Raw genomic sequence first — 23,919 nt, 5'->3', positions numbered from 1 at the left:
CGCAACTGTAAAAATACAGGTTGTGATTGGTTCAGCGATGTTATGGGTCATTTGATTGAAAAAGATTGAATCGGAGTGTCAAACTTGGCGACTTGGTTGATGTTAGTCTCTTGTGTTCATAGTGACATGTCTGTTTCAGGTGTGGCAGCTCGGTTCCTCAAACCCCAACTTTACCCTGGAGGGTCACGAAAAGGGGGTCAACTGTTTGGATTACTACACCGGGGGAGATAAGCCATACCTTATCTCTGGAGCTGACGACAGACTTGTGAAGATCTGGGATTACCAGGTACGAACTTTCAGTGTGTGGCATTAGCGACTAGTCCAGTATCTGAGTTAAAAGAAATGTTGTTACTTCTTTAAATTGAATGCTCCACAACTGTCGTAAGTATGTGTCTTTTCAGGTGCATATTAAGTAAATGTAGGTTGTTTTTTAATTAGTTCCTTCTGATCTTCAGAACAAGACGTGTGTGCAGACATTAGAAGGCCATGCACAGAACATCTCTGCCGTCTCCTTCCATCCGGAGCTGCCCATCATCCTGACTGGCTCAGAAGATGGTGAGTTATGCCTCCTGACTCCTTCAGCACAGTGTCGTGCAACTTCATCAGATGCATATTAATTGAAATTGTACTCTTACATGTATACATTTATACTGTGCGTTCCTGATCATTTGAGGACTGAAGGGTAGCCTAATGGTTAAAGCATTCACCTCTCACATCAAAGACCTTGGTTTGATTCCCCACCTGGGTACAGTGTGTAAAGCCCATTCCTGGTGTACGCTGCCGTGATATTTATCCTCATTAAACCTTACACATTCACTTACTCATCAGTATCATCATACACTACACTTAGAAGGTCAGAATAGGTCTGAATCATTAAGGTTACACAGAGGCCCAGATAGATGCTTAATTGATAATTATAAAAAAATTTCCAATTACACTTTAAAAATATTTGTTGTGTACCAGTTACACATTTAAAATGTTAGATACGCAAAAAGTTTCAATCATATCCCTGTGGAATAGATTTATAAAGTAACTTGCGCAATGAAAAAGACATTGGTTTCTTTCAAGTTGTACTATGTGTATAGAAATAGTTTATGAAATCATTAGCAGTGCATACCTGCTTAGTAAACTTACTCAGTGACATATACTAAGCTGAGTAAAATCACTAAAATACTGACATATTTGAAAGCCATCAGTAACAGAAAATGAAAATACCCACTCAACATTCCTAATGCTCCCATCAAAAATAATCCAGTGGGTACAATGCTCGCATGAGCTAATTCTTATCTGGAACTCTGCTTATAGTTTGATGTGTTGAATAAGTTTACATGACTGATTATTTCAGGCACTGTGAGAATCTGGCACGCCAACACCTACCGTCTGGAGAGCACCCTTAACTATGGACTTGAGAGGGTTTGGACAATCAGCTGTCAGAAGGGTTCCAACAATGTTGCCCTTGGATATGATGAAGGCAGTATCATCATCAAGGTGAGTCTGCCTCTGTTCTGCCTTTGATATATGACAACCTGTATCTTACCTGTACAACCTCAATATGACAGCCTGTATCTTACCTGTATGACTTTAATATGACAGCCTGTATCTCACCTGTATGACCTCAATATGACAACCTGTATCTTACCTGTGTGACCTCATTATAGTGACCTGTTTATTACCTATATATGACCTCAATATGACAACCAGTATCAAACCTATATGAACCCAGTGTATCTTTATATGTACCTCAATATGGCAACCTGTATGACATCAGTATGTATACTTGGCTATGTCTACCACAATACGACAACCTGTATACCTGTGTGTACCTCAGTATTACAGCCTGTCCACTTGTCTCTACGTCTATGTGCTTGACATCCTTGTTTTGTCTTCCAGCTTGGGCGGGAGGAGCCAGCAATGTCCATGGATGCTAGCGGGAAGATCATCTGGGCTAAACATGCCGAGGTCCAACAAGCCAACATCAAAGCCATCTCTGATCAGGAAATCCATGATGGAGAGCGACTCCCTCTAGCAGTGAAGGATATGGGAAGCTGTGAAATCTACCCACAAACCATCCAACACAACCCAAATGGAAGGTGAGTGTGTGGGAAAAGGACTTGGGGGAAATCATGTTCGCCACTCTAAACTGTAAACAATATACAGTAGGGATGCAAAGATACAAAGGTTTCATGAATTGATACATATGACTATACCCATGACATGATTTGATACGTATGACGATACCTATTTTCACGCCATTATTGTGTAAATTTAGTTGCATTTTGAACATTAATATTTTATATCTTATAATTGTTCGTGGAAAGAACTGATTCTGATTTCCCAGCTTTGTGTATGAAAAATGATTATTAGTGAAATTAATGATGTCACATGATTGTGATGTCATGGTTACAGATGATGTAACAATAGTCAGCAAATCATTGTGATCAAATGTTTTTGTAAGAATATCTCCTAGGATATATCGCCTCATCTCATTCATCAGTGTCTACTGAGACAGTTTGATGGTAATGACAAATTAGTTTACCCCAACCTTGTGAAACCTATATCATAATAAACTATGGGTTTCCAGGTCAGAAAAGGTCGTTTGTTGCTCCTATTCATAAGAGGGGACGACTTGGATTGAGTATTCTGACTCAGTAATGAGGTTGTGATCAGTTGTAAACTGGTTGTTGCTCATCTTGTCAGTCATTATGTGCCTGGTCCACACTCAATTGTATTTATATCATCTTGTGGCTAGTATGTTAATGAAGGGCGTATGTAAGTTCTGAGTAAGTAAGTGGGATTAGTTTTACCCTACTCTCAGCAATAGTCCAGCTATATGGCAACAGTTTGTAAATAATCGAGTCTGGACCAAACAGTCCAGTGACCAACAGCATGAGCATCATTCTACACAATTGGGATACAACGACATGAGTCAATCAAACCAGCAAGTCTGACCACCCGATGTTTAGAGTCACCTCTTATGACAAGCATGGGCTAATCCTGTTAGTCGGTTCTTCATTTCAGTGCATCTTTGAATGCTGTAGTTTCTGTTAATTCGATTAATCTTTCAGTGAAGGTATCAGCAGTGCTTCTCCAGAGGAGGAACCTAATGCTAGCTCTGGCTCGGCCTAAAGTGTTAACATGATTACGATGTCAGCATAATGTCACTCAATCATCTCACATAGCTGCAATTTGCATGTACTGACCATTTGATATATAATATGGATGCTTAGCATGTCTGATTGTTAATCTCTTCAGTTGATCACATACTATGTCTACTTTCAGTCTATGCATTAAATGTCACAATTTCCTTACATAAGTAAATTTGAAGATTTTTTTTTCAAATTACCAAAATACATTGTGATCAATGATAAATGAATTCCAATTGACTCGGTGGCTTTTCATTGGCTAACCATGTTTGTTTTCCTTATCCACAATACTGGACACACCCACAACAGACTACTCATTCCTGATTGGTCAATAATTGAATGGGTGGGACTAGGTGAATGTCACTGATGTCAGTTTGTGTATCAGTATCAGTAAGTAAAAATTTAAAATTTGCATATTGAAATAAAGAACTGACATGTCTGCAACACATGTTAGTACACATTGTGCACACATGTTGTACCTCCATAACACGAAATGTAATCAGCAACTATACACTATTTACTCAATTACATAGATATAGGTTTTAAGCATCATGACTATCAGATGATAAATATAAGTGATTTGACTGAAATGAAACACTTCTCAGAAGTCTTTTTTTGGTGGAGCATATTGAAACCAGAGTTTTAATTTTCAAAGCCAGGAGTTAAATTAAATGCTGTCCTTATGGGGATGTATAACAATTGGACAAGGATTCAATACTTCTATATATGTTTTTAATCTGGAACACACTGGCCTTTATAACTCTTCAGAAATATGTCTAGTCAGTAAAAAATTCTTCAGCACTAATTCAGTAGGTTATTGTGTTATAATGAGTTAGCTCCTTTGTCTGCACCAGTATATGGTGATTGTTTGATATTACTTCTTGTATAAGACTCATCGTTTTATTGAAGATACCTCTCTGTATTATGTTGTCCATGTTCAATCGTGCCAAGCCGTTACAATCACTATGAAGCTGATCTCAGAAGTTATCCCCAGTTGGAGACGATTGCTAATAAATTGTTTTCTGTCATGGTTTTTGTTTGTCTTTAAAAGATTCCATTTTTGAGATGTAGGCTGGATATATGTAACAGCTGCACACACTTACAATCTGAAACAGGGTATTTGTAAATTGTAGTCAATAACTGTTAAAGAAATCCTTGACGAACTTGGTTAGAATTGTTTTTCATTTACTGTGCTTTTACATGAAGCATCTAACAGGATCAGATCATCTGACGTACTGACCATATGCATATCGTTGACTTCCAGATGTTCATGATGTCAGTCACTTGTTAAACCTGACTGAATTTTTACGAGTAGTGCTGAGCATGGAATTAAACAACAAACTGACAACCTGTTGTAAGTGTAAACCTGAATAAAGATAGTTGTTGTTAAGATGCTCCACTGTATGCATCACTGATCATGTTATCAATCACTGGTTTGCCTTGCCCACTCTGTTCCAGTGTGCAAAATAGCCGTAGGTCACTTAGCCCATGGCTAGTAAAAATGTAGTCGAGAAGTACATCTCCAGTCCTGGCCTGACTGGCTGTTGATTCTCATGGGGTCATTGTCTAAATATATCGCTCTATCCGACTTGTCTTGTTATAATACACTTTTAAATCATGCAAAATTATGATGAAACCCAGGTCTACATTGAAATTTCAGACTAGTCAAAAATTTAGTGGGCTAGTAACTTTGAGGCATAACTAGCCTGACTATCTAGCAAAATTGGAAGCTATTTCACACACTGTTCTGTTGTGTATATGTGCAGCTGAGAGAAGGTAGGTCAGATTTCAAAAGAGATCATAGCACCACAACTGTTTCACAGCAGATCAAAGCACTATGATGCTTTGATGTGGACTTCTATATGGAAGCATGGGAGCTATGGCAGCTATTTGTGACAAGGCAGTTAGGTGCCAGACTTACAATTGCTAGAATTTGTACTTCTCTGAGATAGTTCAACCCTAGACCAAACATTTGTTAAAGTATGAACATTAAAAAAATTATCATGTTGTGATTTCATTGTACAATAGGTCCAGATTTCAGTTAGTCACCTTCTGTTTACACTTTTTGCTCTGCAATAATACAGCTATGTAGACAAAAAGAAAACTTCTTGGCCTAGTTGCTAAATGGATTTGTGGTGTTTATTGAACAGGGTTTGAAAGCAAGATATGTGATGATCTGCTGGGGTATCAGGCAAAATTACAGAATATCCAAAGTAATTGCTATCAGTACTCAGAAGATGAGATAGATGATAGCTTATATGGCTCGAAAACCTGTCATTTTGACATGCTATGGGTTTTATGGCATTCCCAAATAGTGGTTTTGTTCCACAATGGCCTGGGGTTTATCTCAGATAGATCCAAATACCTTGAAACTATGGTATATCTACATGGAACACATCAGACATAGTTTAGAGTATTCCCACTATCCTGCATCCATGATAAAGAGTATTATATTATATTGAAATAAACAATCTGCACCCATTCACAACCAAAGCTTTGTTTATCAATTGAGTCGAGTACGAGGCTGAAAAATACTGTCTACAACTTGCTGGATTAGCTGAGTGGTAAAAGTGTTTGCTTGTCACGCCAGAGACCTGAGTTTGATTCCCTACAATGTGTGAAGCCCATTTCTGGTGTCCTGTGCCATGATGTTATTGTAATATTGCTGAAGGTAGCATAAAACTAAAGTCGCTTGCTTGCCCACTCACTCACTCACTCAATTAATCTGGTTGCCTGAGGTATCACAATTAGCTAAAAAGGTTTACATACCATTACTTTGTTGGAAACCAAAGCTTATGGATTCCATAGTCAGTGTCCTGTGATTGTGAAAGATCTTCCCATCTTTTTGGCAGTGAACAAAGAAATACATGGTCGTCAGAAGAGATCCCCAACAGCCCTAGATTCTCACTCACTAACTCACTCACTCTGAGGTATATGAGTAGCTTTATTCTGTTAACACATAAGGTATATGATGCCACCTTCTCTACTTTTTGTTATAAGACTCTGCAGGTACAATATGGTATATGACTTTACTGGTGTTCCCTATCTCTCATGCACTTTGTCCACATTCTAGGTACATAGCTTACAGTTGTCAGCAGTTTAGGCATACGATTGATTCCTTTTCATTTTAAGTATACAACTGCCTTGCCTGTCTTCCACCGTCGCTATATTATTGACTCACATGTTTCTCCATATTTTAGGTCTTTCGCTGCATAGTATGTACACGACTGACCTTCATCTTTCTCAGTTTCAGATATGTGATGATTTATGTCTACAGTTTAAGTACAGGACTGATTCACATGTGTCTTTATTTCTGCGTTTTTTATTGTATTTTATGTACCTGAATGACTCATCCTTTTTGAAGGTGTGTCGTTGATTCACATTTGAATTTATGGTGTCTGACTGACTCAGTCTTTCTCCTCCTAGGTTTGTTGTTGTATGTGGAGATGGAGAGTACATCATCTATACCGCCATGGCGCTGAGGAATAAGAGTTTCGGCTCAGCCCAGGAGTTCGTGTGGAGCAATGACTCCTCTGTGTATGCAATCCGAGACGGCGGAACCACTGTCAAGATCTTCAAAAACTTTAAGGAACAGAAATCCTTCAAGCCAGACTTTGGGGCCGAAGGTGTGTATGCGACCCTGAATGTCTTCATAGACCTGTGAATCCGGGGTAGACTAGGTCCTTACCAACCTATGCTTGCCACAAAAGCATGTATGCATGTCGTAAGTGGCGACGAACAGGATTGGATGGTCACACAGCATCGATTACCAGTTGCGCACGTCAGTGCTCATGCTGTTGATCACTGGATTGTCTAGTCCATGTTCGATTATTTATGGATCACAGCCATATAGCTGGAATATTCAAGATTGTGTCTCAATTGCTCATTAATGTCTTCATGTACATGAATGCTCTTAAAAAATGAATATTTGCATAATCGTAAGATACAGGAGTATGATTCCTACTGCCAGAGTAGTGTTTGTACCAGCTGATCGTGAGATGGTGATATCTCACCCATCATGTCACAAACACATGCAAAGTCAACTTAATGTGTTTCTTGAAAGGTCCAGTAGGAAAAATTATTTTGACATTGTCTTTGTCATCGCGAGGGGCAGTGAGGTAACCTAGTGGGCATGTGCCCGTCATGCTGAAAACCCAGGTACAATAAGCGAAGCCCATTCCTGGTGTCTATCACTGTGATATTGTTAAAAATAGTATAAAACCTCCACTCCAACCTCCACTCCAACCTCCACTCCTCTCTGATCTGCCAGATCTGGAAATATTGTACACTTGTCAGCCATAGGCCTTGCAAAAACTGTTTTGAGGTCTTGAATTCTTTGACTCTGATACAACAAAATTTAAGGAAGAACTCTGCGGTTTCTCTATTGGCAGGTATATTTGGTGGGTGCATGTTGGGAGTCCGGTCTGTCAGTGGTCTGGCCTTCTATGAATGGGACAGCACTGAACTTATTCGAAGAATCGAGATCACCCCCAGACATGTGAGTCCTCTTTTGTTTCCTCATTCCAAGTATTGTAACACTTGTATGAGCTATGTATTGTTCATTGTTTCAGTCGCTCTTATTATTTCTATATTCTTTGTGACTCCATGATGTATTGGTTAGAGCATCCACCCAGAGATTGTGTGCGTAATGTCGCAGGTTGATCCCGGGTCGTATCATACCAAAAATGTTAAAATATGGTACTTCTTTGTCCCTGCCTGATGCTTGGCATTAATGGGTTTAACAAGGACTGTATTCATGCTTAACTGCAGCATGGTATCTCCGTGAGCTTGCACTATAAAACTAGCTAAGTCTGGGCTAGTGCAAGCAAGCATCCAAACATACACACACATGCACTTCGTCACATGAGCAAAATATTCTCAAGTGCAATGTTAACCTCATTTCTTTGTGGTGTAGTCTGGTGCTTAAAGTGTTCATGTTACATTAGAGGCCTATTTTGATTCAACACTATGTGAAACCACACTTACTTATTTGTTATCTGAGGTGGTTGTCATGACTTGATGAACACTAAATATTCATCATGCTTACCATATTTCGGGAATAGGGAGGTCAAGACATACATAAGGATGGATAGTAACTAGACTGGTGACTGGTAACCATCTTGGAAGCATTCTTTTCAGTGCTGCTGAAGTCAAGAGAAGTTGAAAATCATGAATGATTTTTTACCTGTTTGCTCAGTCTTCCCAACAGGACATATCAACAAAAACATTCGAGGACAAGCAAGTTTTTAGTTGTGAGAACTAAAGTCCTAGCTCCTTTAAAGACGTTTTTTGGTGTTATTTATGATATTTGACTTTCTGATATACTGTTTCATGTTGCAGATATTCTGGAGTGAGAATGGAGAGTTGGTGTGTATTGCCACAGATGAGTCTTTCTTCATCCTCAAGTACAGCCAGGATGCTGTAGAGCGAGCCAGGGACACTAAGGAGGGAATTAATGAGGACGGCATTGAGGAGGCTTTCGAGGTACACATGTCACTTAGCAGAGTTTCCCAGTAGCTTTGTGTATAATTTGCTACTTTGATCACTAATTATTAGTTAAATGAATTTTTAACTTTCCTTACCATTGGTCTTAATCGTATTACCTCAAGCTCCACTTAAAAGAAATCAGACAGTCACTGATTTACCATTGTCTCAGATGGCTACCTCACATATCAACGAATGTACAGGACAGAAGTGACATGATCTCCTCCTTGCAAGCATGGACTATAAAAAAAATTCACTTTTACTTCAAGCATCTTGCAGATCAGGCATTTTTTGTTTTCACTAAGTTGCTACTTACTGATACCTTATCACTATGACAGTTGTTGTTTGTATCTGGTAGGTATGTTTTTTATAACTTTTTCACTTTTATGTGTGGATGAAGAAGAAAATAATTTGGCTTTGCCTACCTGACTACCAGGTGTCTCACTTCAGTGAGTTGTTAGTATCCCTCAGCTTGGCTATTGCGGTGTTTTGTTGTCTCCAATGTTTCTTCCACCAAAGTGTTCTTGCTTGTTTGTGTGTTTGTCACATTATATCACAAATGTGTTTGTTTTCACACTCTTCTCAGCACAGTGGGGGCAGCCATTTTGGCTGTTTACTCTCTACTGTCCCGCCTGTTTGGGCATGCCCATTCTGTTCTGTATCTGAAAAGTACTAGTATTTGCTCTACTCCTATGCAATGTAGGCCAACGCCTTAACCTCAGTATTCATCAGACACCTTCTCCGATTTATCACAGCCTAAAGCCCTTTCTCATCTGAGAAACGCCCCGGCGGAGAAACACCAGACTCCTGATAACATTGGATGATTCCACAGTGGTGTGTTTGATTCACAACCAAGGAACAACCAGATCCAAAAGCTGTTGGAACAGAAATTCTTGTTAGGCACTATCCTGGCCGACAACAGCATCACAGCAAGAGCTCAGCACATTCCAAGTTGCAGGAACGTTCTAGCAGAAGCTCTTTGACATCCCGGCAAACCATCATTTTTGGAGCAGATGATGGATCCAGAAGCCTTCTACTTGTTTTGTCACAATCAAGGCTGTCCTTTGATGGACACTTTTTGTGACCCAATTCAACAATCAGCTTCTGTTGTACATGTCTCTGATTCCAGACCTGGAGGCATGGGCAGTCGACGCCATGGCCTTGTTGTGGGTAGGTCTGGATGTGTACACCTTTCCAACACCAGTTCTGCTGACAGGTCAGACAGACACAGAGGATTCATCTGCTTTTGGTGGCCTTGGTGGTCAACCAGGATGTGGTTTCCAGACCTGTGTCGATTCGCTGAAGGAAGGCTGCAACTGTTACCAGAGTGGCTTACCAGCTTCGTGCACGCAACTGCAGAAAGCACTGAAGTGAAGACCAGGGTTTCGCCACACATGTGGGTAAATTTATTGCTCATGCTCATCAAGGTTTCCACAAGATCCCTCTATGATGATAAGTGGATGTCTTTTGAGACGTTTTGTGCACAAAAGTCCAAGGACCCGCTGAAAGCTTCTCGTCAATTCATCGCAGGAAGTCCCAGTGTCTCAATGGCAACACTATAAGGACTCATGTGTCAGCTCTGAACTCTGTTTGGCGGTCAAGTGAGACAAGCAGATATCTATCGGTGCCAGAGCTTTAAGTTGAAGGATCAAAAGGTCAAGTTTCGTTCTCCTGCTTTGGACCTTAACATCATGCTTGTCCTGCAGGGTCCTCCTAAGGAAACTTTGGACACGGCTTCTTTTGAGAACCTTTCCAGAAACACAGCTTTTTGTGCTGGCACTTTCCACACCGGCTAGAGTTAGCAAGATCCATGTGCTGGATGTCACCAGGGTGTGTTTTGAGCAGTGGCGGCATCGTCTTGTTTACTTGGCACCTCTTAGGGATTTCCATTCTAAGAACAGGACAACCGGACAGATTGTTCTCCATTCCTCTATTGTCTTCCATCTTAGGACCCCACAACGCTGAGGGACTACTTCTTTGTCTTGTGCATGCTCTTAGGATGTATATCGCAAAGTCAGCACCTATGAGGAAGTCTCGCACGAGGCTGTTCATCCCCTTTTCCACTACAGCTAAGGGTGAGGTTAATAGAAACGTCATTGCACTTTGGCTACATACGACCATCCTGGCCAGGATGCTTGTGACCTTCCTCAACCTATCAGCCAATAATCCTCACAAGAATAGGGCCTTGGATTCCACCATTTCTTTCTTTAGAAATTGCACCATTCCAGCAGTAATTCCCCCCACCCCCTTCCAATGCTGGATGCTCCTCTCCTCTCTTGGCTCTTCAGACCTGTTTAGCATAAGTGAATTTTTTTTATAGTCGGAGCTTATGTGGGAGGGGAGACATGTCACTTCTGTTCCTGTACATTTGTCAATACACGAGGAATCAACAACAGTTTGATCTCTTTTAAGCGGAACTTGAGATACATGCATAAGACCTATGGTAAGGTAAGCATTTAAATATCTAAAATAGTTGAGTTTTAATAAATATTTGCATGTCAGTTCACTAGTATATTTGTTAATATGTGTTTGATATTGTCAGGTGATGGGTGAAATTGAGGAGACGGTGAAGACAGGGTTATGGGTTGGTGATTGCTTCATCTACACCAATGGTGTCAACAGACTGAACTACTACGTCGGTGGAGAGATTGTCACTATTGCCCACTTAGACAGGTGAGAGTACATGAAACCACTGATCCACTCACCCACAAAAGCTTTCACAAAAAATGGAAATGACTGTGCATGCTGGCAATTAATTGCCTCACTGTTCATAGTTTGGTGTTGAATTCTTGATGTGACTCACCCCAAAAAAGTTTTGGAATTTGTACTTAAGAAAATATAACATATAACATTCGTTACCTTGGATGAATTAAAACATGACTACACAATTTGTGTTAACAATGGAGATGTGTTGTGTGTTCAAGCCAGGGCAGTGAAGTAGGCTAGTGGTTACAGTGTTCACCCATCAAGACTTCTATTGGATTCCCCACATGGGTACAATGTGTGAAGCCCAGTTGTGGTGTTCCCTGCTTTGATATTTCTGGAATATTGCTAAAACCAGTGTAACACAAAACTGACTCGCTCACTTAAATGTCGATCATGCAATTCACACTCACCAAATCGATAATTCTGTGTTCCAGGGTGATGTACCTGCTCGGATACATCCCCAAAGATAACCGTCTGTACTTGGGAGATAAGGAGTTGAACATTGTCAGTTTCTCCCTTCTGGTATCCGTGCTGGAATACCAGACAGCGGTTATGCGCCGTGACTTCGAGACTGCAGACAAGGTCCTGCCCACCGTGCCCCGTGAACAGAGAACCAGGGTCTCTCACTTCCTCGAAAAACAGGTGGGTTGTCTTTTTTTGTGGCAGTGTGTAATTTATGTGTAATTTATTGACTCTTTGTTCTTAACAGGTTTGATAATAGTTATGTCACTAGTGAAGTCATTATGAAGCTGAATCTAATGTGCCTGGAAGTTTTGAGTCATCTATCCTGAACATAACTCTTGATTTCATTTTCAGTAGATCTTAGTTTTACCTTGTTGATCACTTGATCGTCTGGTATAGACTCAGTTATTCACAGACTGCTGCCATATAGTTGGAATATTGCAAAGGGCAGTGTTAAACAAAAACCAACCAATGATAGTTGTGTCCCAGAATGATTTTGATGAATTTATTTACAATACTATGAGTTCATATCTAAAAATGATATACATATATAAATTTAAAAATCACTGTTGTCATGGAATGACGTGTTGGCCCCTGTTCCATTTCAGGGCTTCAAGTCACAAGCTCTGGCAGTGACCTGTGACCCCGAACATAAGTTTGAATTGGCCGTCGGTTTGGGAGACTTGAAGATCGCATACACCCTTGCCAAGGAGATGGAGGTAAGAGAGACTTAGCATGTAATAGCAAAGGTTCATTATATTGTCACGTCATTCTGCTTCTGACTTTAAACCTTCAATCAGTATATCATGCATTTATGTCACGTTTTCAATAGGGACACACTTTTCTTAGAAACAAAACAACCTTGAACTTGAATTTTGGAGACATTATGATGATGCATGTGTGTTTTCGTCATCAACCTTTAAAAACTTGATTTAAACTAGGTCTCAAGTTATGCAGAATTAAAGCTGTGTCTCTTCCAAACAATGTGAACCTTGATTATAACCTTGTCTCCCATATAAATGATGATCCTCATACTTTAAGACCTTGATGCAAACTTTTTTTCCTGTAACTATGGTGACGAGGTTTGTTTTTTTTTTGTGTCCCAGTCTGAACAGAAGTGGAAGCAGCTCTCTGAGCTGGCCATCAGGAAGTGTGAGTTTGGCCTGGCTCAGGAGTGTCTCCACCAGGCGCAGGACTTTGGGGGTCTGCTGCTGCTTGCCAGCTCTGCGGGCAACTCCGAGATGGTCGCAAGACTTGGAGAGACTGCAGCAAAGTCTGGACAGAACAACGTAGCATTCTTGTCCTACTTTTCTTTAGGAAGGTGGGTTATTTGGGCAAGACAATAACATACTTACATAGATTTATGCTGTTCGATGTATGTGTCAAATATATCTCAAATATTTAGCTGTGATGAAAGTCTGTTGGAGATACTTTTTCAAATATAACAGGCTGGCTGTGAAAGCTTTTTATGGCTGAAACCCAGCATTTCCTTCCCATCAATGTGTGAAGCCAGTTTCTGGTGTCATGGTGTTGCTTAAAAGTTCATAATAATGGTGTTAAAACATGCATGCTCTCTAGTGTGATATGATTATTTTGGATCATGTAGTATATTAGACTAAACCAGACGAATGAAGTGTTTATCAGTGATTGTCCCAATGTTTTCTACAGGCTAGAAGATTGTCTTGAGGTTCTGGTTTCAACCGGCAGATTACCTGAGGCAGCATTCTTTGCCCGAACTTATCTCCCAAGTCAAGTGTCAAGGTCAGTATATGGTCGTTAGTATGAACATGATACCTCTGATTATCACAAGATACAACGTTACACTAGCAAGTCCAAGTTTTCCAGGGTTCAAAGAGCGAGGGACAAGAAATTCAATGATCGAGGGGAGAAATCGTCTTCTTAATTTCGTCACCCCTATGCAGGAAATAAATGCTCACAGACGTCAGGAAGATCATCTAGGGGCGATGGAGGGAATAAACACTAAAGATCAGAGTTATCCGCCACCAGCCGTTCCCGTACAACCATCTCAAGTGGGTGGACGTCTTCAACTCTACTGGCAAAATTGGGGAATCCTCAACGACAACTATGTCATGAATATTCCATGAGACAGCTACAAGATTCAGCTGGAAGATCCACCACCACTCACAAAACTACCAACTCCCATCATCTACTCAAACAATCAACTAGACAAGTTGACTGATGCTATATCAACACTGTTGCAGAAGTAATGCAGTCACAGAATCTAATGCATGGATTTTACTCCCCAATCTTCTTAGTACCGAAGAAGATTTCCATAGATAAATTCTCTCTCATTTACAACATGAAGGAATTCAACAAAAAGTCTCTGCGGAAGCCAGAACATTTCAAGATGTTACATCTTCCTCAACTAAGACTCCTCATCTGACTGGCTGACTATCAAGCCAGCATAGATCTGCAAGATGAGTACTTGCATATCCCGATACATCGAGAAACCAGGAAATATCTACGTTTCCTTTTCAATGGCCAGCATTACCAATGGACAGTCATAACGTTTGGAATATCTTCGGCCCCATGGCTATTTACACACATAACCAAACCCATCGTCAATTATCTACACCTCAGGGGGCTGCGCAGTGCTTTTTATCTGGACGACGGTATACAAGCACATCAACGGAAAAGTCAACTCAGACTACAGTTAGACTTCATGATCATGAACAACTGGGTCGGTTAGTAAATCACCTGAAGTTGGAACTGGAACCTCAAGATATCAAATTCCTCAGGGTTCGTTTCATCACTACGTTGAATCAGATTGTAGTTCTGGAGGACCGGTGGGTCAAGAGTCAAGAGTCAAGCTCTACTCCCTTCGTTAACACTTTGACAATGGCAGTGTCTTCTAGGCCTCCTCACGTCAGCTCAAGATATGACCAGAAGAGGAAGACTGCAGTTCCCTTACAACGATTCTTGAATCTTTATCTCAACAACAGAGGTCAGATTCCGCTCCCAGACGGTCTGAAGCCTTTTCTAATGTGGTGGACTCGCCGATCAAATGTCTGCACAGGAACCTATATGTTAGAGCCGGTATTCAACAACTACCTTTATGTAGACACATCTCTACAAGGATGGGGAGCTCATCTGAGAAATGAGGTAGCAGCAGGAATCTGGAACAAAGACGAACAGGCTCTTCACATGAACCAGTTGGAAATGAAAGTCATTCATGCCATCCACCTCTGGTCGACAGCATGGAGAGACAAGTTATTAATGATCCACATGGACAACTCAACAGAAGCGTTTTACATAAACAAACAAGGGTCAACAAGATTACTATCTCTACTGCACCTAACCTTTCAACTGTTCAACTTAGTCAGCAGTCTGAATCTTCAAGTAAAAGCATGTCACATACCAGGAGCTTGCAACGCCATTTCAGACACCCTATCTCTTCCCCTTCATCCATCTCCAACAGAATGGATGTTGTATCAGGAATCGTTTCAACTGATCAGTCAAGCTTTCGGATCACCATAAATAGACCTATTTGCAACGAGATTCAACAAAGAGACAACAACCTTTGTGTCACCAGTACCAGATCCCTTAGCCTGGGCAATGGACGCTCTCAGCATTCCATGGGAAGGACTAAACGCGTACGCCTTTCCTCTAAAGTACTGTTACCAAAAGTCATTGAGACAATCAGACAAACAAAGCAGTTACAACTTATTTGGGTTGCGCCCTACTGGCCAAGAAGAGATTTGTTTCCATCACTTATAGAAGAGCTAGGACAACCAACACTACAATTACAAGAGTGGAAGAATCTTCTCATTCATCCCCAGACAGTGCACAGCCAACCATTGGTATTTCGTCTTCACATATGGACCGTATTAAGACTAGTTTGAAACGCAGAGGATATTCGGCGAGAACAGCAAAAGCAGTCACCTTAGCATTACAGAAATCCACTTGCACACTTTATGACGACAAGTGGAAACACTTACGGCAGGAAAAAGGGATTTTCGGCGATCAAGGCACTCATCCTCAAATAGCAGATTATTTATGCTATTTACGTCATTCTAAGGGTTTGAAAGGTTCTACATTATCTACATACTTAGCTGCTCTCAGCTCAGTCATCACCATGGGAACAGGGACCAAGCTGACTAAAGTACCAGAGCTTCTTGCCTTACTACGTTCGTTCAAGGTGGAAGATCAACAACACAGATTTAGAGTCCCTAAATAATGTACTGCAACATCTCACAAGTGATGCATATGAACCACTTGATCGAACTTCAACTGAAATGTTGACTCAAAAGACGCTATTTTTACTTGTCCTGGCTATAGCGGCAAGAATGTCAGAAATTCATGCTCTAGACTTTAATCGAACGAAGTTTGATACAAGTCACCAAGAAACAGCTCATTTAGGTCTAAGATGGGATTTCATAGCAAAGAATCAACTACCAGGTCAACCGGATAGACAGTTCCATATACCAGCTTTGTCTTCAATCTTAAGACCTCGTGATATACAAGATTTATCATTATGTCCAGTGAGAGCATTGAAAATATACATTGCACGTACCAAGTCTAGAAGACAATGGTTCAAGCTCCTATTTATCCCTATATCTACTGAGACACCCATGGAAGTATCCCGCAACACTATCTCAGTGTGGATCAGAGCTGTTATACTTAGAGCATATAAAGCAGCAGGATTAGACCCTCCGCAAGCCTCTAACCCACATGAAGTCAGCACTAGCCTCTGCACTAGCGCTACATTGGTAATTGCTTGCTATCTACTATTATGGAAGGCTGTGTTTGGAAGTCAAATACGGTATTCACCAACCATTACCTGTGAGACATGGGTTCAATGTTCGAAGCCCATTTCTGTTGTGCATGTTGCAATATTGCTAGAATTATGTTTAGAGTGGCATGAAACCAAACTTGATGGATGGATTTGATGGTATGGTGGATGGATGGACATATGAGAGGCAGGCTGGATGTTTGGATGGATAGATGGATAGATTGGTGGCTGGGTGAAAGGACAGCTGGATGGTTGGGTGAATGGATGGATGGATGGAAGGCTATCTGGACAATTTCATATTTTGAAACATTCGTGCTGAAGATTCACTGTAGCTCACTGCCATGTGCATATTCTTGTTGCCAGAGTTGTGTCGTTGTGGCGAGAAAGTCTGGCCACGGTCAGCAAGAAGGCTGCAGATTCACTGGCTGACCCAACGGAGTATGAGAATCTGTTTCCAGGACTCAAGGAAGCCTTCAGGGCAGAACAGTTCATGCAGAGTCAGCGGCATCGCCTACCACCAGCTTCAGCATTCCCTAGCATACCAGTAAGTAAGCCTTACCATGCATACCAGTACTTGATAAAATGTTACTTAGCATACGAGCAAGTCTCCAATATGTCAGTCTAATATAGAACACCAGTAACTCAATCTTTCTTGGCTTACCTGTATGTCAACCTTACATAGCATACCAGTCAGTCAACTTTACATGGCACACCAGTCAGCCTAACTCAGACCTGCCTACCTAGCATGTGTTGGCGTATTTTTATCATTAAATGCGATTATACCTCTCTCAGCTGATTGTATGCCAGTCAAGTTATAGTCTTCAAACAGTAGTTCCATTCCACACTACATTATGAATACTTTGAACGCAACTTGGTTTGGCAGGTCTGCTTACTTAGCATACCAGTATGTCAGCCTTGAACATTAGTCAGCCTTACCCAACGTCCCATTAAATTGTTGTGACATCCATGAGACGTATTGCACATCCCTCCAGGCCAACACAGAGCGGAACCCCTTGGAAGAGATGAGACAGGCTGAGGAGTCTGGGGACTTTGTATATGCAGCACCAATAGATGGAGATGACACATCTTTGGACGAGCCACAACACACAGAACAAACACAGAAGCCTGTGAGTACACCTGTGTCTTAATATGCTCCTGTTATATAGTGTACTGACTTCAACAATATCCCTGTCAAGTCTTGCAGACACACCTTTCTTAAAGACATTTCTGTAAAGCTTTTCAGACATTTACTTTTTGAAGGTGTAAGCTTGCAGACACCTACCTTTTTAAGGCATCCCTGTCAAGCCTTTCAGACACCTTCTTTTCAAGATCATCCCTGTCAAGCCTTGCAGACACAAGTTTCTTTAAGGCGTCCCTCTCAAGCTTTTCAGACACCTACTTTTTGAGGGTATTCCTTTCAGAAACATTCTTCCTGAAAGCATTCCTGTCGAGCTTTTCGGACATCTTCTATTCACGGGTGTCCATGAAAAGTCTTGCAGGCACATGCTTTTTCAAGACGTCACTCTCAAGCCTTTCAGACACCACCTTTTTGAAAGCATCCCTGTCAAGCCTTTCAGACACCTACTTTTCGAGGCTTCCTTGTCAAGCCTTGCAGACACCTGCTCAACTTATGCTGATATTTTAAATGTAAAGCACTATTCACTACAGTTTAATGTCATCTCCAGTTTATCAATGTGTTTCCAATGATATGGTGCATTTGTCTATTGCAGGTTTCGTCACCCCCTCCAGTCAGCAAACCCACCCTGAATGCAGCCACCAAGGCTGCCTCACAGACTGTAGCTGATCTAGAGAAGGAACTGGAGATGGACCTAGAAAATATCAAAATAGATGATAACATTGATACTTCTGTAAGTTCCATAAGTAGTATATTATGACCACTATTAATTACTCTATTAGAGGTGGTTAATTTGTATGCGCATCTAGTCATTTTACGCTTTGCAGTTGCATCAGGACCATGGGGAAGCCAAGTTTTTAAAGCGTTGGCTTGTTACGCCGAAGAGTTTGATTTGATTCCCCACATGGGTCCAGTGTGTGAAGCCCATATCTGGTGTTCCCTGCCATTATATTGCAGGAATGTTGCTAAAAGCAGCATTGAATTGCACTAATCACTTGTCCAGAGTAAGAAGTTTAGTGAATACCATGACAAGAGGGAGGTTAACTGAACAGCCAACAGAGGAAATAACGTTCAAGCCATTATCTCATAAAGACATGCATGTAGGACTTCTGATAGTGAGTTGATCACCAAGTGCTTTTTTTCCTTTCTTTTTTTTTTTATGGCTGACCTACATGTTGGTTATTTTATAGGATGTTTTGAATGATGATGATGTTGATGATGAAGCTGAGGTACCGGTAAGATTTACAAAGCGCCATCAATAATTGCCCCTTACCTCATCAGTACAACTCACTGGAAATTAAAATTTGTCAGATTTATGAACAAAGCATATCTCATTCATTCATCCAGTAACATGTAGTACATAAATCTATAGTGATCCATTCGAAATAACAATTTTTGGTCAAATTCATTTGTTTTGAAGTAATCATGCAGTGGGCCTATGATCAACCATTAAAATTCAAAACTGTAATATTAAATATTCTGGGAAAAAAAAGAAAAGCATTTCTGAAACCAGTGGAAGAACCTGCTGCTACTGAGAGCTATGCTTCAAAGCAATCTTTTAAGTTCTGGCAATACATGTTCTGTAGTTATGTAAAGCTTATATATAAAGTGTTCAGTAATCACCTTTTGATTTTAAGGATTGTGAATGTTGACGAGTTTCAGTTTTCACTGAGTTTTTTACACATCACTCTAACATGGAATGGCCCAGCATCTGATTGTTGCAATAGACAGTAGAGTAGACTTTAACATAGTTACAACATGGCATCCATCAGGACGTGATAAAAGCCATATATTTTCACATCTTTTCTGTCTATACTGTTTCTATCATTGTTGGGATGGTGACTATTTAGATGTTTTGTTGGTGTTGGTTATTTCCAGTTTCTCAAAACTAGCTTATTACCAATGTTGGCTGTGCTTTTTTTTATTGAAGGTATAGATAGCCTTTATAAGTATGTGTGCATTTCACCCATTGCCAAGGTTGCCGGGTTGGGTTGAACATGCTTTGATTTCATAAATATAAGGTGACTGCACATTTTCATGAATTCTTTTTTTATCAGCTTTTATTCATTCCTCCATGTTAACAATAAACTGGGAAAATTTGTTAGTCATCTTAGGCGACACATAATGACATGTGCATGTGTCCCTTCATGTGACAGGATGTTGTCACTGGTTTCGAATGGTAGATTCATCATCATTATATGCCTGGGTTTGTCCACACAATGCATGTTTAGTTTTCTGCAGATGATGTGATGTGATATAACTGAAAAGCTGGTTAAATGTCATTAACCCTGCTTATGTGCTGATCATGTACACAGTGTCTTCCTGGAATAACAAATCATATGAAGGGTTGCATGCCAAAACAACGTAAGTGAGACTTTGGCATGCAACCTTTCAAATAATCTCCTCAAACTAAGGGACAAATAATGTGGATTCTTCATAAACACATGTGTTTCTTCTGACTGTTGATAAGAATATATGATTATACAATGTGATTAATATGAGTTGACATTTAAGTTGGTGCTTTGAGAAGAGTAATGGATCAGCACCAATAAATGAAATGGAGTGGGTGTTTACATCATATTGCTCCTGTTCTGTCGTCTTTGGAAGCGAATTGAAAAATAATGTGAAAATTATCATCAAGGTCCATATTTTGCAGCTGTCATTTGGGCATACATACATACACCTAGTAACTTCTTTAACCAATAACATCTTTGCATGGCACGTAGAAGCTGGTATGATGAAGAGGAACACCTTTCATGGATAGACAACTTTATTGCAATAGATGAGACGTTTTGTTCTTCGGCGTTTCAGTAAATGTCTGATTGCAACTGGTCTCCTTTCTTCCCATCCCTCCAAAAGTTATAGTTTCATCAACTAAGACTAAACTAGTGCACTGTGCTCAGTTTGCCACACACAAACATGAAATAATACCCATCGGGTGCATGGTGAACATCCTTGCCCAAACTAATCTGCATGAAGTGTCATAAAATCACCCACCTTGCCTCTGTATGCTGCCAAGTGATTTGGGGGAGATGTAGTTGAGATGTTTGAGATGGGAAGAAGTGCGTATATTACAGCACAGGCAAACTGTAGCACAAATGTTCTGCGCATCATAGATATGACTTGTCTTCTTTACATGCGAGCAGAGGTTGGCAACATACTTTCCTTGCTTCAGTTCGACAAATATTTTTCATGTCAACATAAAATATCGCCACCATCAAATGTATACACCCATTTCTTCACTGCGTTGTGCACTCACATTTCCAAGCCCATGTTGAACGATTACTCACGTCAAATATTTTTTATTTAACGTTTTAAACGCAATTCGGGATACATCAGACTGTTCTTCGCCTCCATTCCCCCCTCCAGCTTCAGGGTTAACGGAGTGAAGGAACAGGAGGGTATTATTCTATATAGAATATTTACAGTTACCTCCCCTGCATCATTTACCCATTACGCTAGAAGTGTTTTTATGTAGAAAAAATGTTGTGAAAATTCTAACAATAGCGACGACAGGTAAGACAAATAAACTGCAACAGGTTCATGATAAAATTAGGCAATATGGTAGTTCATTTTAATTACTGCTTATTCATGTTCTGTCACTCCGTTCAACTGGAAGCTGGCAGGGATAATGGAGGCAAAGAATCATCTGAATACCATGAGGAGCACTTAAAATGTCGAATAAAACATATTTCACGTGAGTAATTATTAAACATTTGGTAAGAAATGTGAGAGTACAGCCAAGTGAGGAAATGGGAGTGTACCTTTGATGGTGGCGATATTTTATTTTGACTTGAAAAATATTTTTCAGACCGAAGAGAGGAAATTATGTTGCCAACCTTTGCTCGCATATAAGAAGACTGGTCATATTCTTAATGCTGAGCAACCACATTTGCGCTGCTGTTTGCCTGTGATTACAGCAAGCAGACTTCAGTTGCTACCACTGTTGTTAAGGGCTGCTCTAGGAAGATTCCGCTTGACACTGAATATGTTGAGTTATGAAATATAGCTAAGGACTCAAAGCATTTTATTGATATCCTGTAAGGCTTAACTTGACACTTTCTATCTTAAACAGAAGGACAGTGGTAATAGTTAACTTGATGTAATATGTCGAGGTATTATAAAAATACCATTACTTAAATAGCCATATGTGAGGAGTTCGTTGCTCTTCTGCGTTGACATGGGTTAGAATTGGTCTCCATCAACCCAAACTTGTTGTTAGAGGCACTTACAGAATTGGGTGGCCCTTAGTCTGGTTGACAGCAGTTATATCCCTACTGCGTAGATTGTTACTCATGGTGTCAATCACTGGATTGTCTGGTCCTCCCTTGATTATTTACAGACCCCTGTCATAAAGCTGCAGTAATGCTGAACGCACCATACTATTGAACAACAAACACAACATTCTACATTGACACAAGCATGGGCTTGACTAACAGTCGTGTGTGTAGAACTGTCCCCACAATGGTGCACGTCATAAGAGTTAGGTTTGAGGTTGGTTCCACAAAGAGACCTTCTCCCTGAGATGTTAACAACTTTCATACTTTAACACTTAAAATAGTCATAGTGCTAAGGGATCGATTGGGTAACTTGGTGGTCAGTGTTCAGTCATTGTGCCAAAGACCTGGGTTCTATTCCCCACTTGGGTGCAATATGTGAAGCCCATTTCTGTTGTATTACTGTGATATTGCTAACAGTCACTCATTCACTCATAGTGCTAAAAAAGGTCACTTTGTGGAATGGGACTCAGACCAGTAGTGATTTTCATCATTGAGCTTGGTGACTTTACCCTAGATTATTTTTTCATTAAAAGAAATACAGTGTTTCATTACATGTATGAGTAAGGATTTTGAGATTGTGTAAAGTTATATCCTTTGTTGTGCCAGGATCAAACGGATCCTTCTTTCATGATAGTAGTAAAGGTCTGTGATAAGGATCATTCCGAGTGGTTAGATGTTGTAAGGTCTGAATCTCGAGTGTTCATATCTATTAGTTCAATTGCTAATGTTAATATTTTGACTTTTTTTAAAAAAAAGTAAAACCAAAAAAACAAACATGGGATAGGTAATAGTGGTGTAACACTAGAAGTAACCAAAGGTAAACCTCAGATGAGAGGTTGAAAGAAGTGCTCATCCCTGTGACTGTCACCTGCACACACATAAAAGTTTCCAGGTTGAGATTTGTGGCAAATATCCTTCACTTACATTCACTTACAGCTGAATGGGTTCACTTATGTTTATTTTATTTGTTCCAGGATGTGAATCTAGATGAAGATCTTGATCTTGAAGACGACTGATTCCGTGGGCAGTATCCGATGCCATCATCATCATCATCATTCTGAGATGTACATAGATGCTGACATACTTGTACATTACACTATTCACTTGTTGGGAAATATTGCTATTTATGAACTATCGCTTGTTATCCAAAGTACATGTCGTGATAAGTGCTCTGGATATGACAGAAGTGTCAAAGAACATTAATTCTACCTATATATTTTCACATTGTGTGATAAATGTTATAACTGCCATCTCACAAGTAGATTCCACACACACAGCAGTGTGTAGATTATAGCCCAGGCTGCATGATTGGCTACAAGGTTTGCATTCCTGTTTCCATCTTATCCTACAGGCTACCCACTTACTGATGGGTGAAGAGTTGTTTTGATGATAGTTTGTAGCTCCAGTTCAGCAGAAATATCATTCAACAACTAGTAGTCAGTACTTGTGTTTGTGCCACAGTCATGCAGTACTCTGCAGTATAGGATATATACCATGTTTAGGTATTGTCTGGTCAGAAATTAAATAAAGCCTTGAATTTTTTAGTTCATGTTTTCAAATCATAATAATTCTTCAATTTTTAGCCAAGATTCATTTGTGGTATCTCTTGTATATCGGAAGATTTTTTAGGATTGACAAAAACATCCACACTTTCAAGGATCAGATTTGTCAACGTTAATCATTGTCTTTTACATTTCACAGTGAAAGAGGTGAAGTTTGCTCACAGTTAGATAAGTAAAATGTTGATCTTTCATTGTGGAGATAACTGAAGAAGCTAAAGCTACTGTTAAAACAAGTCATCTGTTAAACTGTTCATCACTGTATATGCTGCATGTTGAAATCACTTGGGTCCACTCCGTTGTACATAGGGTATTCTGTGTTTGACACCAAGAGCATATGTATGTGTCAAATGCCTCCTGTTCACATACTAGTGAATAAAACATAAAGTTCAATGTG

General features: G+C 40.1%; 1 protein-coding gene and 1 pseudogene across 2 annotated transcripts in view; both read left to right on the top strand.

The window, feature by feature from the left end:
- The window catches only part of LOC137267525 (coatomer subunit beta'-like), a 27,452-nt gene extending 3,533 nt beyond the window's left edge, over positions 1-23,919 (top strand). Inside the window, exons 6-22 of one of the 2 annotated variants that reach the window (XM_067802002.1) lie at positions 140-286; positions 456-555; positions 1,346-1,488; positions 1,891-2,090; positions 6,570-6,769; positions 7,535-7,641; positions 8,484-8,627; positions 11,170-11,300; positions 11,768-11,975; positions 12,404-12,514; positions 12,902-13,116; positions 13,464-13,556; positions 16,912-17,092; positions 17,541-17,675; positions 18,279-18,416; positions 18,874-18,918; positions 22,938-23,919. In XM_067802002.1, coding sequence (XP_067658103.1) covers positions 140-286; positions 456-555; positions 1,346-1,488; positions 1,891-2,090; positions 6,570-6,769; positions 7,535-7,641; positions 8,484-8,627; positions 11,170-11,300; positions 11,768-11,975; positions 12,404-12,514; positions 12,902-13,116; positions 13,464-13,556; positions 16,912-17,092; positions 17,541-17,675; positions 18,279-18,416; positions 18,874-18,918; positions 22,938-22,979 — 2,340 coding nt within the window. In that variant the 3' untranslated portion in view covers positions 22,980-23,919. The remainder of the gene's footprint in view (positions 1-139; positions 287-455; positions 556-1,345; positions 1,489-1,890; positions 2,091-6,569; positions 6,770-7,534; positions 7,642-8,483; positions 8,628-11,169; positions 11,301-11,767; positions 11,976-12,403; positions 12,515-12,901; positions 13,117-13,463; positions 13,557-16,911; positions 17,093-17,540; positions 17,676-18,278; positions 18,417-18,873; positions 18,919-22,937) is intronic. The other variant, XM_067802003.1, reaches the window with a different exon arrangement.
- Positions 14,655-16,760, top strand: LOC137268718 (uncharacterized; annotated as a pseudogene).

This window comes from Haliotis asinina, chromosome 16, assembly GCF_037392515.1.
Source record: "Haliotis asinina isolate JCU_RB_2024 chromosome 16, JCU_Hal_asi_v2, whole genome shotgun sequence".
In the NCBI taxonomy this organism is placed as follows: Eukaryota; Metazoa; Mollusca; class Gastropoda; order Lepetellida; family Haliotidae; genus Haliotis; species Haliotis asinina.
Note: the sequence above shows the minus strand (reverse complement) of the source record. Positions and strands in the feature narration are given on the sequence as shown.